A 14,967-nucleotide genomic window follows, 5' to 3' on the forward strand; every position below is an offset into this window, starting at 1 on the left:
CATTTAAACAGAACAACAGTCATTTAACTTTAAACAGTATGCCTTTATTTAAATAGCTGGTGGCATTTACCAGGATTATGAAATGTCCTGCTTCTGAAAGGCTTCTAAAACTGAAAGTCAAACGCTACAGTCAAAAGACTTGTTCTAAAGATAGCTATAACCACACGCCCGCTGTATCTAGTGTGTATAAACACCATAGAGAAAGGGAAGTTTCTGCAATTGTGTCATCTTGAACATCTGTAGTTCTTTCTCACATCCTGTAGTGCAGCGCTTCGGTGTGGTTTAAGCCACCGTGCTCACGTCACATGAGCGAAAAGCAGTTGGGGATTTTTTTCTTTTTTTTTTTTTTTTTTTTTTTTTTTTTTTTTTTTTTTTTGGGGCCACACGTTTGTACTACAGGTATGGAACAAAATGTGTAATTTCCATCCTGTCTGGAGATTTTTCTTTATGACCTGAGCCCACAACCTAAGATGTGGCACAAGAAAGGAGACTGTCTGATTAGTCTTACGAATACCCGGTGAGTCACGCAATCGTTGAGCTCACCTCTCTTGGTCGCAGTGTCTGGACTTCACCAGGTAGCTCATTTGAATTTCAAGCAGGTTTCTTGTAAGATGTGGTTTCATGGATTTTGAATGGCTCAGTCTACTGGACTTGGCATATCGTCATGTTACTCGTCCCATATTGGTCATTTTAGGTGTAACTTAGCTATACCTTGATGCCTCATATATACCTGATTGACTGTTATCATGTTACAAATCTATAAGGGGGAAGTCAGATAGTCCAAGATTTGAAATGGCTTCAATATAGTGGTAGTGGCAATGGTATTAGGTAAACCTTACATAAAACTTACATTGTCCATACATCACCCATGTTGCACAGTCAGATTCTGTGACTTTTGAAATGACTACCTTTATTTTTAGAAATAGGAGTATCTTGGGTTTGCATATTGCTATACATAAAAAAAATAAGATATAGATAATCCTACACTGTATTCAGTTCAGAGGCTGATTAAAAGATGTCTCCAGCAATAAGAAGCACTGATATAGTGCCATGAAAAACTATTTGCCCCATTTCCTATTTTCCTCAATTATATACTGTTTGTCACACTGAATGGTTTCATATCTTAAGAGAAAATGTGATATCAGACAAAGAGAACCGGCGTGAACACAAGACACTTTTTAAAACATTTCATTTATTTAATGAAAAAAATTATCAAGCACCCATATCGCCCATGTGAAAAGTAATACTTAGCCTTTGGTTGCACCACCTTTACCAGTAATAACTGCTACCAAATGGAATTTTTGCCCAGTAGTTGCAGTACTGCTTTTATTCAGACGAATTGATAGGTTTCCAAGCATGAACTGCTTGTTTCACAATGCTTTTATTGTGAAATGTTGTATTTGTTTTAGAGTAGACGTAATGGGACCCGTGCCATCCATAAAGTTCCACTTTTGACTCATCTGTTCATAGAACATTATTCCAAAAGGCTTGGGGATCATCCAGGAACTGTTTTGCAAATATGAGACGAGCATTAATGTTTCAGTGGTTTCCACCTTGCTACTCTCCCATGAATGACCATTTTTTTCCCAGTCTCTTTCTTATTGTGTAGTCATGAACACTGACCTTAACTGTGACTAGAGAGGCCTGCAGTTCTTTAGATGTTCTTCTGGGATCTTTTTGTGATTTCCTGAATGAGTTGTCTCTGCCCCCTTGGAGTAATTTTGGCAGGCCATTCTGGGAAGATTCTCCACTATTTCAAGTGTCCTCCATTTGGAGATAATGACTCTCACTGTGGTTTGGTGAAATCCCAGAGCCTTAGAAATAGATTTGTAACCCTTTCCAGACTGATAATTCAACAACTTTATCATCTCTTCTGGAATTTCCTTTGATAATGGCATATTGTTCTTGTAGAAACTTCATGGTGAGTACTTCACTCTGATGGTAAGGTTCAATATGAGTGAGGTTTAGATTCAACAGGTCTGGTCTCAGTCAAGCCTGACATTCAATAAAATGAATCAAATTATCAATATAATTTTGGTTAATTGGTTGACTGAGTAACTTCTGAATGGGAATTGCTTTGTCACATGGGTGATGGGTGTTTGATAATGATTTTCATTAAATGAAATAATATTTTAAAATGATGTGATTTTTGTTAACTCAGTTTTACATTCTGTCTAAAGATTTAAATCCATTCAGTGTGACAAATATGCAGTAATAGAGGAAATCAGGAAGGGGCAAACACTTTTTTTTACAACACTGTGACTCAATGACCTGAGTCAGGGAAAATAAGGGAAAATAAGTCGAACAAAATGGATACTGGCAGAAATCTGGGATGAGTGCCACAGGAACGTAAAACTTGTACACCTTTTAATCTGGGTTAGAAGACCGCTTTGTTAGTGGTGTGATATTTGGCAGAAATGGTTGCATGGTGAGGGCATAATGACTTCCCACAGTAACACTTCTTCAACGAGGGCAGTGGCAGAAGCTGCATTTAAAATACTTCTAAAACCACCAGACTTGACAATAATACCGCTGTTGCTATAAATGAAAACAAACAGTGCGAAGATTAAAGTGCTTCTCTTTGAGGCTGGTTTAAGAGGCAGTCTGGGTTCGGGAATTCCCTGGCCAATGGGAATTTCCCAATATTTTTGGGTACGCAAATCGTGTCTGCAGATTGACTTATAGTTTTTTTTTCTTACTGACTGTGTGTCTCATAGGCCTTTCCCTCTCATGAAGGAGAACGAGGAGAAGCAGGATTTCCAGCAGGGGGATCCAGATCCACAGCCGTTCACACTTGGACATGGCCACAAGGGCCATTGTGGAAGACCAGGTTTGCTCCTCAGACCTCATGATTTCACACACTTTTGAATAACAGTTGGAACTGACAGATGTGTGGTCGGCAGTAACTGGATTAAGCCCATAATCTCATAAAGCGACAGCTATTTCAGTGGTTTCCTGAGCATGATGAAGGCTTGTCTGAATATTTTCCACTGTAGGAGAGTGGGCTGCATGTAGTTGTAGGCTGCGGGAAATCCATAGAAGGCCACCAGCAATGGTGTAGGTGAAGGGAAATCCCTGTCAGCCAACATATCACTTTGTTTGGGGGACAGTATCTTTTTTTTTGCCTTATATAGTTATCTTTAGTAATAATAATATGTAGTTTGGCAGAGTGACTTTCAGGCATTTGTACATTTCCAACTTGAAAAACAAAAGCTTTCAAAACCACAATTTTCATACTTTTTACATTTTGTGTGCGCACATGATTGGTTCAACTAGTCTAGAGGGCTAAATACCTTGATTGCAGAATCAATCAGCAACTCTCAATCCTGTTTTTTGACAGACACTCAATTTACTGGAGATGTTTTTGTAATAAATTTAACTCAAATTTGTGGCAGCAGTCCCAGTCATTTCATATAAAATAAAATGAGTTTTCTATCGATTTAGACTACACATTGAGAGAAATGGCATGCGTTGTAAAAGACAGATAGTTTACCTTGAACTCTGGCTGTCACCTACCCATGACATATAAAATGGGGCCGTGGGCACATGGTGAAATATTTCTGAGCTCATGGCTGCTTTGTAAGGCAGGCAGTTGACTTCTAATGCCCGTTTTGGTTCTCTCCTTAAATAGCTGGATACTCCCTGTTTCCCAGGGGTTGTCTCGCTGTCTGACCTTTGACCCTCGTCTTAGCCAGTTCTGTCTGTGCTGACAGCTGGAAATGGGCCTCAGTCATAGAGAGGCATTAAGGCCAGCCCCGGTAGGGGCTTCCCACCGCTTACACAACCCGATCCCTCGCTGCAATATAAACTGCCGCGCATAGCCTGCGATGACGCCGCCGGGTCTAAGTTTGTACGCCCCGTTACAAAGGTTTCTCAGCGTCTGTCACGTCACGTCACCGTTCAGCACGGCGTTCCCCCAAACTGACCTGCATTTACCCACGAGTGCCGCAGCTGCGTTACTTAAAGACCAATGCATTTCTATAATCCCAAATTACTTGACCAATAAATTGACTTAAGGTATTTCTCTTCAAGAGCAATCAAGATTTGTATTACAGAAAATGCAATTTTAAATGCCATTGAAGCCACGTTAAAGTACTGAAGAACACACCCTCTCTTTCATATTTTTTTTAAATGTTATAATAACTTGATCCTTATCACACGGAAACAGGAAATCCCCAAACTGAAACCAAACATTTGAAATAATTTGACAGCTGTATTGAATGTTGAAGGTCATTTATTATTCTTTTTATTTTTAATTGTAGGCTTTCATCATCATAAGCACCCATTATTTAAGGAGCCTTCAGAGAATGAAAGGGTATACTGCTGCAAAACAGCACAATACAAATAATTAGTTGGAGACACAAAAACTCTTAATGTTGCAATAAGTCAGGTATAGAACAAGCAATATATATTGGCAGGATGGACTGTATATAAATATATAACTTTATAAATACAAAGGAATTTCATATACAACATACTAAATAAAATCCAATACGCAAAATATAGTCTACAACATTACCAATATCACAGTTAGATAAGCAGCATCATGACCATAAAGAAACTCTCTAAAAAGCTTATGTAATTTTCAAAAATACATGTTAAATGATCTGTTTTGGAAATTATTATTACGACACCCTTGTGATGTCAGGAAAGTGCAGAGTTCGCAACACTGTCCAATACAAAATACTTTTTTACTGAGGTATATCCGGTGACCAGCTTTGGGTTCAATCCAATTACGTGTCTATAGAGCTTACTTTTTACTATCAAAAATATAAATTTTTTTTTTTTAATTGACAAAATTGTACAACATACTGTTTTATTATCTTCCAGGAAAAATGTAAGTGCCATTGAAGTGTAATTCAGCTGTTTCAGAACAATTATATGGAACCAAGCCATCTTTACACAGCCTGCAGTAAGATGAATTTTGGTGGTCCATATGCTGAATTTTGCTTTAAAATGGATTACTTCAGCAAGTCTACAAATCCAAGTCCATAAAGCTCATATGTACTTACGTGCATTTGGAATATGCTCCAAAACAGTACCAAAACGTGAGTTCTTTGAAAATAATCAAGATGTGCAATTAGTCACATGTCGTGGACATGTAGTGGTTTTACTAAAACAAGGTCTTGATGTCACTTCCTGTTTCCTGTCATAAATTGGCACACATGTCCCAGTGCTTCAGGAACTCCGCCGTGTGCTCCTCGTCATAGGAAGCGAAACATCGCGGGCACTGTAGGTCCGTTAAGGCTTGCCGATCGGTCCGAACCGTAGCCGGCTGTCGGCTCGACCTCTGCGGCCCCGGCTGGACCCGTGGCTCGGCGCCGTCCGCCTGCACGTGTGCGGACATTCTGTGTCCGATGTGCACGCAGCACGCCGCCGGTGGATCCCTCCGCTCCTGCTGAATTCAACATACAGCTTGTTAGCCTTTGCGGCTACGCTTAGAATGCGCGCAAAGGACGGCGGGAAAAAGGAACACTCAAAATTGCGGGGGGCGGTCTGCTCCTTACCTGTTTTTTACAGAGTTTCTGCTGGAGGCGCAACACCTCCTCCTGCAGGTCCTGGACTCTGCTTTGTGCCCTCTCCCGATCAGCACGCTCAGACTTAAAGTCATCCGTATAGATGAGTACCTGCACGGACAAGAAATGAAGTCAAGTTTCAAAAGAGAGCAGAGAGCAGTGCAAACGGTCTGGGTCATTTCTGCCATTTTTATAGACTACCTTCTCTTTTCATCACTTGTTTGTCTTTCATGTGGACTATTATCTGAGTTTATATGCATCACATGATGCTCTAGGTCCAAACTCATTTCAGTGACGTCTTTCTCAAGTTGGTACTAGTGTGTAACATTTGCTTCTATCCTGTGGAAATTACTAATCTATCATGTATGAACAACTGAACTATAATTATATTTAATTCATTATAGCTATTTCCCTTAAGATTGTCCTTTGTAGCAAGTTTGTATTTTGCATTTATATCAAAATCTAAATGACACAAGCCGGTCGTGCATCTGTGGAGAATGACCTGCTGCTCCAGAGTCTGGATTCTTTCCTGGTCCTGTTTCCTGGAGTCCTCCAGCTCCCTGCTGAGCTTAGTGCAGTCGTTCATCTTTTCATCCAGGAGGCGGTTCAGTCTTACGATCTCCTGTTGCAGCAGCGTGCTTCTGACCAGTACTGGCCCCGCCCCTGCCCCTAACCCCGCCCCCAGATCGGCCAAGGGGTTGGACTCCTTCAGCCTCTTGCACAGTCCTTTCACGTACTCTTCTCTGCTCAGGTCATACTTCTGCCATTTCGAATTCAGGTTCTCTACCTGTATGTGAGAGAGAGAGGGAAAACATCCTTCACAAAGTGTCTTTCTGTACTGGAAACCTAGCCAAATCTTCTGTGACAGGTCTACTTGGTCTTTGGTTCTATACAAAAGCCTTAAGTGAGCAAAAATAAAATGGATCTTAAATATTATTTCCTGGTCGAAGCTGAAATTACATGGTAGCAACTGCCAGAGAGGCCTTCAAGTCACAAACAATAACATCAAAATGAAATGAGGTAGTGAATTATGATGGTGAAAATGAAGCTGCTTACATATGCTATTCTCTGCTTCAGCTCTCTGTTTTCCTCCTTCAGTTTGCAGACTACGGTGTTGAGATTAGCAGCTTTTGAAGAATCAGTAAACTGAAAAAAATTGGAAAGAGGAAAAACTGAAAATCAGTGTCAAATTAAAAATTATTCCAAAGGTCACTTTAAACATGACACATAGTCCAGAACCCACTGCATTCCAACAACAATACAATTTGTCAGGACATAAATACATAATTAAGCACTAGTATTGCTCCCAATTAGCCTACTAGTACATAATAAAACATTCAGTATTAATTCAAGCGTAGTATATTTTATATAAATTCAACTGAGATTGAATATACTTTGGATCAGACTACATTTTAATAGTAACGCTGCCGCAGTGTTGTTGTGTACTTATACAAACCTCTTGAAACTGCAGGTCATGTGTTCCTTTATCCGGTGACCCATTCCTCTCCAGCCTCATCAACAGCTCTTGACACACTGCGATCGTGGCAGCAAGTTGGGCCCTCAGCTGGTTCTCCTCCAGAGAGCTGTAGAACCGGTCCTGCTCGTCCTTGGACGTCCACTGGCCCCCGTGCGTCCCCCTTCTAAACTCCCTCTGGAGCTGCTGCCTGCCCGCGATTCCTGATATCTCCCACTCGGTTTCCCAAGCGTGTTGCTGTAGACGGTCGATCTCCTGAGATGTGGGAAAAGATACACCAACATTCTATAACGTTCGCAATTTGTCCCTTTTCCTTTCACCGAGATAGGGAATTGACCATGGCAGTATTGTGCCTACGTCTCGTCAGTTTAGTGTCGTTTAAACTTAAATGGTTTAATTTTTATAGCGACCTCTGGTGTGCTACACTCTCAGAAATAAAGGTACAGTTGAAGTGCGTTTTTGTTGTTTATGGAACAAATTTGCCAAATGTAGCCTAAAAGCACAATAATTTTATGTATTTATTTTGGGAACGAAGTACCTTTTACAAGCAACAAAAAGATACAAATCAATTATTTATTGTTGACTAGGGATATACAATTGTACTTTTAGGGTAAAACCCCAGATAAGGCCTCGATTGGACTTGTGTAGGCTACTTTGTTCGAGTTTAATTAACACGGACATTTTACTGTGTATAAAACAAACGATTAGGTGTTTGGTTCAACACAAATAATTCCATTAATACATCCGACTGGATTTTACTGAAGAATCAGGTTATCTGTACAACAGAATCACGGATAACTAGGCTACAGGCTACTGTTTTAGTAAATTCACAAACAAACGTAAATAAGTAAATAAGTAAATAAATGAGTAAATAAATCGTTTCGTTTTCACTTCATTATTGTCATTTTCAAAGGGCACCATTCCGAGACTCCAAATTCGGGAATCAATTTTGTTACTGAAGTCATAAACCAGTCGTCCGGCCAGCAATGTGTTCAGTAGTAATCGCGAATTTGCGAGAAGCAATAGTTCACAATTAAAGGTAATCTCGCTGGTCTATTTTAAGTAGGATACCTTACCTTCCTGGCAAAAAGTTAATTTGATTCCCTTGGTTACTCTGTTGTACGCTATTATATGGGGCTAAACTTATTTTACAGGCATTTCTAAATTACATTCATATTAACAGACAAATCATTAAAGGGAGCTTTGGCGTTCTCATGGCACATGCGTTAAAAATAACGCATAACGTGTCTTCTTTAACACACCTCCACGTCTAGCTAAGGGCAACACTTTTTATGTTACTTCCAATCAAGTAGATGCTAAAAGTCTTTCCTTGTAACATATCAATTGTATATCTCTAACACAAACGTAGTAACTTTGACACAAAACGTGTTTAAAATAACACAAAGTATCACAAAAAAGTGCGCAGGATATGCACACATCCTTTCTAGCGTGCCTACTTGTGCAGAAGAAACCTATTCTATCCAAGGAAAATGCATTCTGTTACGTTTTATCCATCGGCGTTATGTCGGCAATATGAGGAATTAGTAGTGGTTCTGATAATTATATATGTATACATGTTAAATAGCATTTCATTTGATCTAGCCTATTAATTAATTGGCTAATATTCACATGATCTCAGCTTCCGTTTCTTGTGACAGGTACTATGTCTGGAGTAACCTGTCAGGGATATCATCTCATTCAAATTGTCGGACGTTTCCATTGTTAGCCTATAATTAAACATGACGCATGGTGAATGTATAAAGGTCTACTCACGAATTTGTTCGTCTTCGATTGCTGGGCAGCGTGCGTCTCTGTAGGCCTATCTGGCAGTATTTGCTTCAGATTACGTGCTTCATTGCACAAACTCTCCAACGAACGTTTAGAATGTCCTAATATCACAGGTTCCTCTGTTTCCACCTTCTTACATGTGCCCTCGTATTTTCCCAATCTCGCTTCAAGATCTGCAATTGTACTGTCTGTCAAGCATATCTGATGGCTCAGCGAGTCAATTTCCTGTCCTGTCCCGTGACATAAAGTGTTTAACCTGTAGCTACTAATCAATGCATCGTTTTCCGCCTTTATATTTTCCATATCCTTTTAGGTTAAATCCACAAATCAGAGACTTCGCGTGGACATCTGCAGTCCCGTCTATGCAGTAACAGTCAACATGTATTGCTTCAGGTCACACACAGTTTACGATCTGGTAACTATACTCTCAGTCGCTAATCTTATTTAGAGAGAAGGTCACTGTGTGAGATAGGGCGCGTTCAATAGCCTATGAAATAGCCTAATATTCCGGTACTGAAGGGGATTTCCTCGAGGGACTTCCCCCGAAAGGCGGACTTTTTTCTGGTAGGCTACTTTGCCTCTAGGCAAGTTTGTACACGCTACTACAATTGCTAGCCTTCTCGCCCCTTCTAGCCTTTGTTGAATTGCTTTGCGGATTCAATACTGTGTGGATTTAAAATACCATAAGAAATATGTATTTAGGGCTACATTTATTTAACGTACGACCTACGAATTGGTAAATATACTATGTAGCGAGAATGTTCTTGCGCATGCGTATGTGGCATCCGGTGGCTTCGGATCACTTATTTTGGTTGGGCGGAAAATCACCTTAAAATGGGTGTTCTCACCTCCAGCAAACCTGCTGAAATTAATGGACTACTACGATATTGTAGGTTCCTGATATCATTGATGAATATGAAGTTTTGGGAACCGAGCTCTTACTTAGTATTGCCTACCTACCGTGTCTTCCATGTATCCAACTAGAAATATGAATAGCGGAAGCAAACTCATGATTTCATGTATACATGCATTCGTGCATGAATGCTTTTCTAGGATGATCATATGTGGACAAGTTCCCCGAGTTGTGGAGGACATTAAGCACTCTCCAAATCGAGTAACTGAAAGTTTAGTGAACAAAGTGGAGTGCATAAGATAGCAAGCTACAATGAATCCTGAGGCTAGAATGGATAAGATCAGTTTTGTAGTTTTAGCTTTAATTTTTAGCTTTAGATTTTTTGGTAATAATAATAATAATAATAATAATAATAATAATAATAATAATCGCAGGTGTCTGGAAGTATTCAATTTAAACCCCCATATTGTACATTGTACATAATTATGGCTACAGCGAATGGGACAATACAAATATTCGATAATGATATTATTATTATTATTATTATTATTATTATTATTTTAAAGACCTGCATCAAAGCATGTTTTAGCGCCGACTCCTGGGAAGATGTTTATCTTCAACTGGGATGTTATCTCAGCTTCTCTCTTGAGGAATTGTGCGTATCCGTAGTTTGTTGTATTTCCTCGCAATTGTGAAACACATTTATCCTAAATGGCTTTAGTAAATGAAAAGCCATATTATGGTAGGCATATTAGGGGCAATTCGTTTACGTTTTGAGTCTGGACAAAAAGCATGGTTTTCCACTTAATTATATAGGGCCCGATTTTATTGCACTCGACCAGTAATAGTAGATTTGCAAATCCTTACAAAAGCATCGAGATTTGTTCGTGCACAGTCAAGGTAGGTGTTCATTTTTAGTGCATATCCCTGGTCATTGCAAGAACAGAAGATAGATACATCTTGCGATAAAACGTATGTGGCCCGTACGGGGATCGAACCCGCGACCTTGGCGTTATTAGCACCACGCTCTAACCAACTGAGCTAACCGGCCGTGTGAACAATGTTTCACGTATGTATAAATATTCTTTCAATGGCAAGGGGGGGGGGGGGGGGAAGGTCTGACGGCTGTACTTTAAAAAAAAAATGCTTTATTCACAAAATGAGACATTGGAATGAACAAGCACCAGCATTTCATCATTTTGATGTTATATAAAAATTGTCATAGCAAACAGCAGGTAAATATTTTATGATTATCCAACTATTAATATAAACAAACTTTGTATGTATTTACAATCATTTTTTTTTTTAAATGTATTGCTTATTCTAAAACCATGATTAAATGTATATTTTTAAATCGAGATATTGAAATGATCTGAAATGATCTATTCCATCCTTCTTCCATTTTCTTTGGAATTGTATCGTCCTCAACCCCTTACCTGCATGTCCACATTATTTCAGTTTATTTCTTGAAATTTTTTTATTGTAACCACTGTCTTTTATGTTTGTATGTTCACTGATCTAAAATGCTTCATTGTCACTGTCTGTACCCTCTGTATTTTCTTCACCACAATCGCCAATATCATCCGTACTCTCCTGGATAGCTTGAACTTCTTTTTCTGTGCTTTGAAAACTGTTCTTGATCTCTTCATTGTTATCATGATCTGTACCTTCAGCATTTTCCTCAAACACCTCACCATCACTGTTTGTATTTTCACTGTTCCCCTCAGTCTTTTCAGAATTACTGTCTGCACTATCAGTATTCATTGTTTTCACCGCTATCATCTATGATGTCAGTATTCTCCTCATCCCCTTCATCTTCACTGTCTGTACTGTCAGTATTCTCATCCCCTTCATCTTCACTGTCTGTGCTGTCAGTATTCTCCTCTGTCTCTTCACTATCACTGTCTGTGCTGTCAGCATTCTCCTCATCCACTTCATCTTCTCTGTCTGTGCTGTCAGTATTCTGCTCATCCCCTTCATCTTCGCTGTCTGTGCTGTCAGTATTCTCCTCTGTCTCTTCACTATCACTGTCTGTGCTGTCAGTATTCTGCTCATCCCCTTCATCTTCGCTGTCTGTGCTGTCAGTATTCTCCTCTGTCTCTTCACTATCACTGTCTGTGCTGTCAGTATTCTGCTCATCCCCTTCATCTTCACTGTCTGTGCTGTGAGTATTCTCCTCTGTCTCTTCACTGTCACTGTCTGTGCTGTCAGTATTCTGCTCATCCCCTTCATCTTCACTGTCTGTGTTGTCAGTGTCCTCCTTAGTCTCTTCACTATCACTGTCTGCACTGTCAGTATTCTCCTCATCCCCTTCATCTTCACTGTCTGTGCTGTCAGTACTCTCCCCAGTCTCTTCACTATCACTGTCTGTGCTGTCAGTATTCTCCTCACTCTCTTCACTGTCACTGTCTGTACTGTTTGTACTGCCAGAATTCTCCTCAATCTCTTCACCACCACTGCCTGTATCTTCACGATCAGTGTCTGTACTGTCAGTCTTCTCCTCAGTCTCTTCACTGTCACTGTCTGTACTGTCAGTACTCTCCTCACTCTCTTCACTGCTACTGTCTCTACTGTCAGTATTCTCCTCACTCTCTTCACTGTCGCTGTCTGTACTGTTTGTATCTTTCTTGCCTTCACCATCCCTGTCTGTGCCGTCAGTGTCTTCACCACCACTGTCTGTACTGCCTGAGTTCCCCCCTGTCTCTTCACCACCACTGCCTGTATCTTCACTGTTTCCCTCTGTCTCTTCACTATCACTGTCCGTACTGTCAGAATTCTCCCCAGTCTCTTCACTATCACTGTCAGTATTCTCCTCAGTCTCTCCTCCCTCATTATCTCCATCTTCACCATTCCTATCAACCTCTTCCTTTCCTCCGTCTTCACTGTTTTCCTCCCCTTCTCCATCATTATCATCCCCCTCTCCGTCTTCATCCTCTTCATCAGACTCTTCACTTTCTTTATCACTTTCCTCATCTGTAGTGTCATCCTTAGTGACTCCATCACTACCTCCGTCTGTCTCTCCATCAGCATCTCCCCTCCCCTAAAAGACAGAAATTAAATTTGGACACACACGCACAAACACACGTATGCGCATATACACGTGATCTGAATATTTTTTTAAAGTTAGGTTCAATCAATCAGCTTGATAATTAAATACATAATGTTTTGCTGATGACATTTTAAAAAAATGCTGGCTTAAGTGAGCTATCATATAGTATCACTTTTTTATTTCTTGTTTGTGAACTTTTCAAAATATTTGGTTTCACATAAAATGTTGTCATCAACAAAACAATAATCCAATTCTTTAGCATCACTGTTTCATTTTAAAGAAAATATAAATCCTGCTGCACATCAAAAGAAGAACAAATTTACCTTTGAGCCATCTTTTCCCCCACCATCTTTCCTTTCTTCCTTTCTTTCAGTTTTCCCTCCATCCTCTTCTCCTCCTTCATTGCGTCCTCCATCATCAACATCTTCTGTGCTGTCCTTGCTATCCCCTTCTCCTTCACTGTCTTCCTCCTCTTCGCCCACATCCTCATCTTCCTCACTAGAGGAATTATCTCCTCCATATTCATTTTGCCTTTCTGCCTTTTCACTTTCTCCCAATCCTTGCATTCCATCACCTCCTTCGCTCTCTTCCCCTGGTCCTTCTCTCCATCTCTCACTCTCTACCTCTTCTTGTTCTCCATCTCCCCCATATCCTTCTCCACCCAGCTCATCATCTTCTACAGTAGCTCCGCCCACTCTTATTCCTTCATCCTCCACCAAGTCCTCAAGGATTAATTCGCCAAAGTCACTCTGGAGAGTGAAGAGCATTCATAAGCCTTCTCGTTACAACTGTCACATTCAGATTTAGTTTACATAAAGCTGGATAATATCTGATTCAATTCAATTTTCAATTACATTTTATTTGTCTAAAAAGACACTTTACAGAGTATCAAGGCAAAATGAATGTGCCATTCAAAGTATATTATTGCTTCAGATATTGTATATTCAAGGACAGCATCCAGAGAATCGTATGTACAAGGTGAAATTAAATAATATGGTAAATTTACATCCTCACTGTGATGATGGATCATCACTGTCTTATAGGAAACAAGAAATGGGATACATGTACAGTACTGGCTGCTGCAAAACTAATTGGAAATCACTGTAGAACAGTCCTGTGCTACTCCAGAAGGAATATGACGATGCTTTGACTGTGCAAGTAAAAACAGAGCTTCATAAGTGCATTGACGAATGTGAAAGATTTAAATGGGAAGCCATTAGTAACAATGTCTGCCTGCTTAAAAATAATAATTTGATGAATGTTGCTACATTTGCTGCCATCTAGTGATAAAAACCCATTATTGCAATGCAAATACGATTATACCATGATCATACCATTAAATCTAGTCTCAGACACTCCAGTCCTGATCCCTATGGACATTTGGATATCTACTGAAGCAATTCTGGTTAAGCGCCTTGTTCAAGCAGTGCTCCAAAGCTGTGACCCGTGTGATCTGTACTTCAGAACAGAGGAGTGCACTACTCACCATATAGTATGCATAGATGCCTGATCTGGGTATGTTTCCTCTCTGCACCTACACAAAATATGGAATATTGCTGAATATTAATTCATTAGATGATTAGTTGACCTGTATAGTGGAAGCACTACTGAGATTGCTGTAACTCATGTTATATTCAGAATTATTTAAGTGCAGCATACTGAGGGCTAAAATATGTCGTAATCTGAAGTATACTCACTGGACGGGCAACAGCTGCTGCTAGGATGGAGATGAATACCAAAGCAATGTTCATTGTTACACACTGTAACAATTCATACAATATAGTTAATGGTTAATATAGTTAGTTAATAAGTCAGTCAGTAACAAAAACAGCATTATTATTATTATTATTATTATTATTATTATTATTATTATTAATATTATTATCATCATCATCATCATTATCATCATCACCATCATCATTATCATCATCACCATCATCAACATTACCATCATCATCAACAACTTCCTAGTCAGCATGAATTATATAGCACATTTGCCTGCATTTGCAGTATGAAGAACGTGTTTCTCATCAGAAACAGCTGATTGAATAAAGCCAGACAGGAAATATATATGCCAAGGTTCCTGTCAACAGCAGACATGTTTAAGTAACAGTTGATAAAGAGGAGGTTCAAGGCAATTTGTTGTAAGGCGATCAGACGCTGAGTAGGTTTGGTGCGTCTACGTTCAGGGCTGCTAAATCTGTTGGCTCCATGTTCCCTGTGAGTGTCTAAAGCATGGTATTCAGCTGAGGCAAAATGTTTACCCTCTTAATTAAACTGGCTGAAC

General features: G+C 39.7%; 2 protein-coding genes and 1 non-coding gene across 4 annotated transcripts; all 3 read right to left on the bottom strand.

Moving 5' to 3' along the window:
• Positions 1-4,216: 4,216 nt before the first annotated feature.
• tnip2 (TNFAIP3 interacting protein 2) lies at positions 4,217-9,288 on the bottom strand. Of its 2 annotated transcripts, none has more exons than XM_035416983.1 (6): positions 8,764-9,288; positions 6,973-7,245; positions 6,573-6,662; positions 6,019-6,303; positions 5,508-5,627; positions 4,217-5,398 (listed from the first exon to the last, which is right to left on the bottom strand). In XM_035416983.1, the coding sequence occupies exons 1-6, from the start codon at positions 9,079-9,081 to the stop codon at positions 5,150-5,152; spliced, it is 1,335 nt and encodes a 444-aa protein (XP_035272874.1). In that variant the 5' UTR covers positions 9,082-9,288; the 3' UTR covers positions 4,217-5,149. The 2 variants fall into 2 exon arrangements, with proteins under 2 accessions (XP_035272874.1, XP_035272875.1); XM_035416984.1 differs by having other exon boundaries at positions 4,217-5,395; positions 8,764-9,287.
• Positions 9,289-10,608: 1,320 nt separating this feature from the next.
• trnai-aau lies at positions 10,609-10,682 on the bottom strand. Its single transcript has one exon. It is a non-coding gene; the product is annotated as a tRNA-Ile (tRNA).
• A 702-nt stretch (positions 10,683-11,384) lies between these two features.
• LOC118227520 (dentin sialophosphoprotein-like) lies at positions 11,385-14,434 on the bottom strand. The gene is made up of 4 exons (XM_035418059.1): positions 14,378-14,434; positions 14,167-14,214; positions 13,004-13,429; positions 11,385-12,671 (listed from the first exon to the last, which is right to left on the bottom strand). The coding sequence occupies exons 1-4, from the start codon at positions 14,429-14,431 to the stop codon at positions 11,385-11,387; spliced, it is 1,815 nt and encodes a 604-aa protein (XP_035273950.1). The 5' UTR covers positions 14,432-14,434.
• Between the last annotated feature and the right edge of the window lie 533 nt (positions 14,435-14,967).

This window comes from Anguilla anguilla, chromosome 5, assembly GCF_013347855.1.
Source record: "Anguilla anguilla isolate fAngAng1 chromosome 5, fAngAng1.pri, whole genome shotgun sequence".
Classification (NCBI taxonomy): Eukaryota; Metazoa; Chordata; class Actinopteri; order Anguilliformes; family Anguillidae; genus Anguilla; species Anguilla anguilla.

Excerpts from the sequence above, each read along its gene's own strand:
- tnip2 (XM_035416983.1), bottom strand. The coding sequence starts at position 9,081 with ATGGAAAATATAAAGGCGGAAAACGATGCATTGATTAGTAGCTACAGG. Across the intron at positions 7,246-8,763 it reads AATCGAAGACGAACAAATTC|GAGATCGACCGTCTACAGCA; the intron begins GTGAGTAGACCT and ends CCCACATCTCAG. Across the intron at positions 5,628-6,018 it reads TCCAGACTCTGGAGCAGCAG|GTACTCATCTATACGGATGA; the intron begins GTCATTCTCCAC and ends TTGTCCGTGCAG.
- LOC118227520 (XM_035418059.1), bottom strand. The coding sequence starts at position 14,431 with ATGAACATTGCTTTGGTATTCATCTCCATCCTAGCAGCAGCTGTTGCC. Across the intron at positions 14,215-14,377 it reads CAGCAGCTGTTGCCCGTCCA|GTGCAGAGAGGAAACATACC; the intron begins GTGAGTATACTT and ends TATTTTGTGTAG. Across the intron at positions 12,672-13,003 it reads GGGGAAAAGATGGCTCAAAG|GGGAGGGGAGATGCTGATGG; the intron begins GTAAATTTGTTC and ends TCTGTCTTTTAG.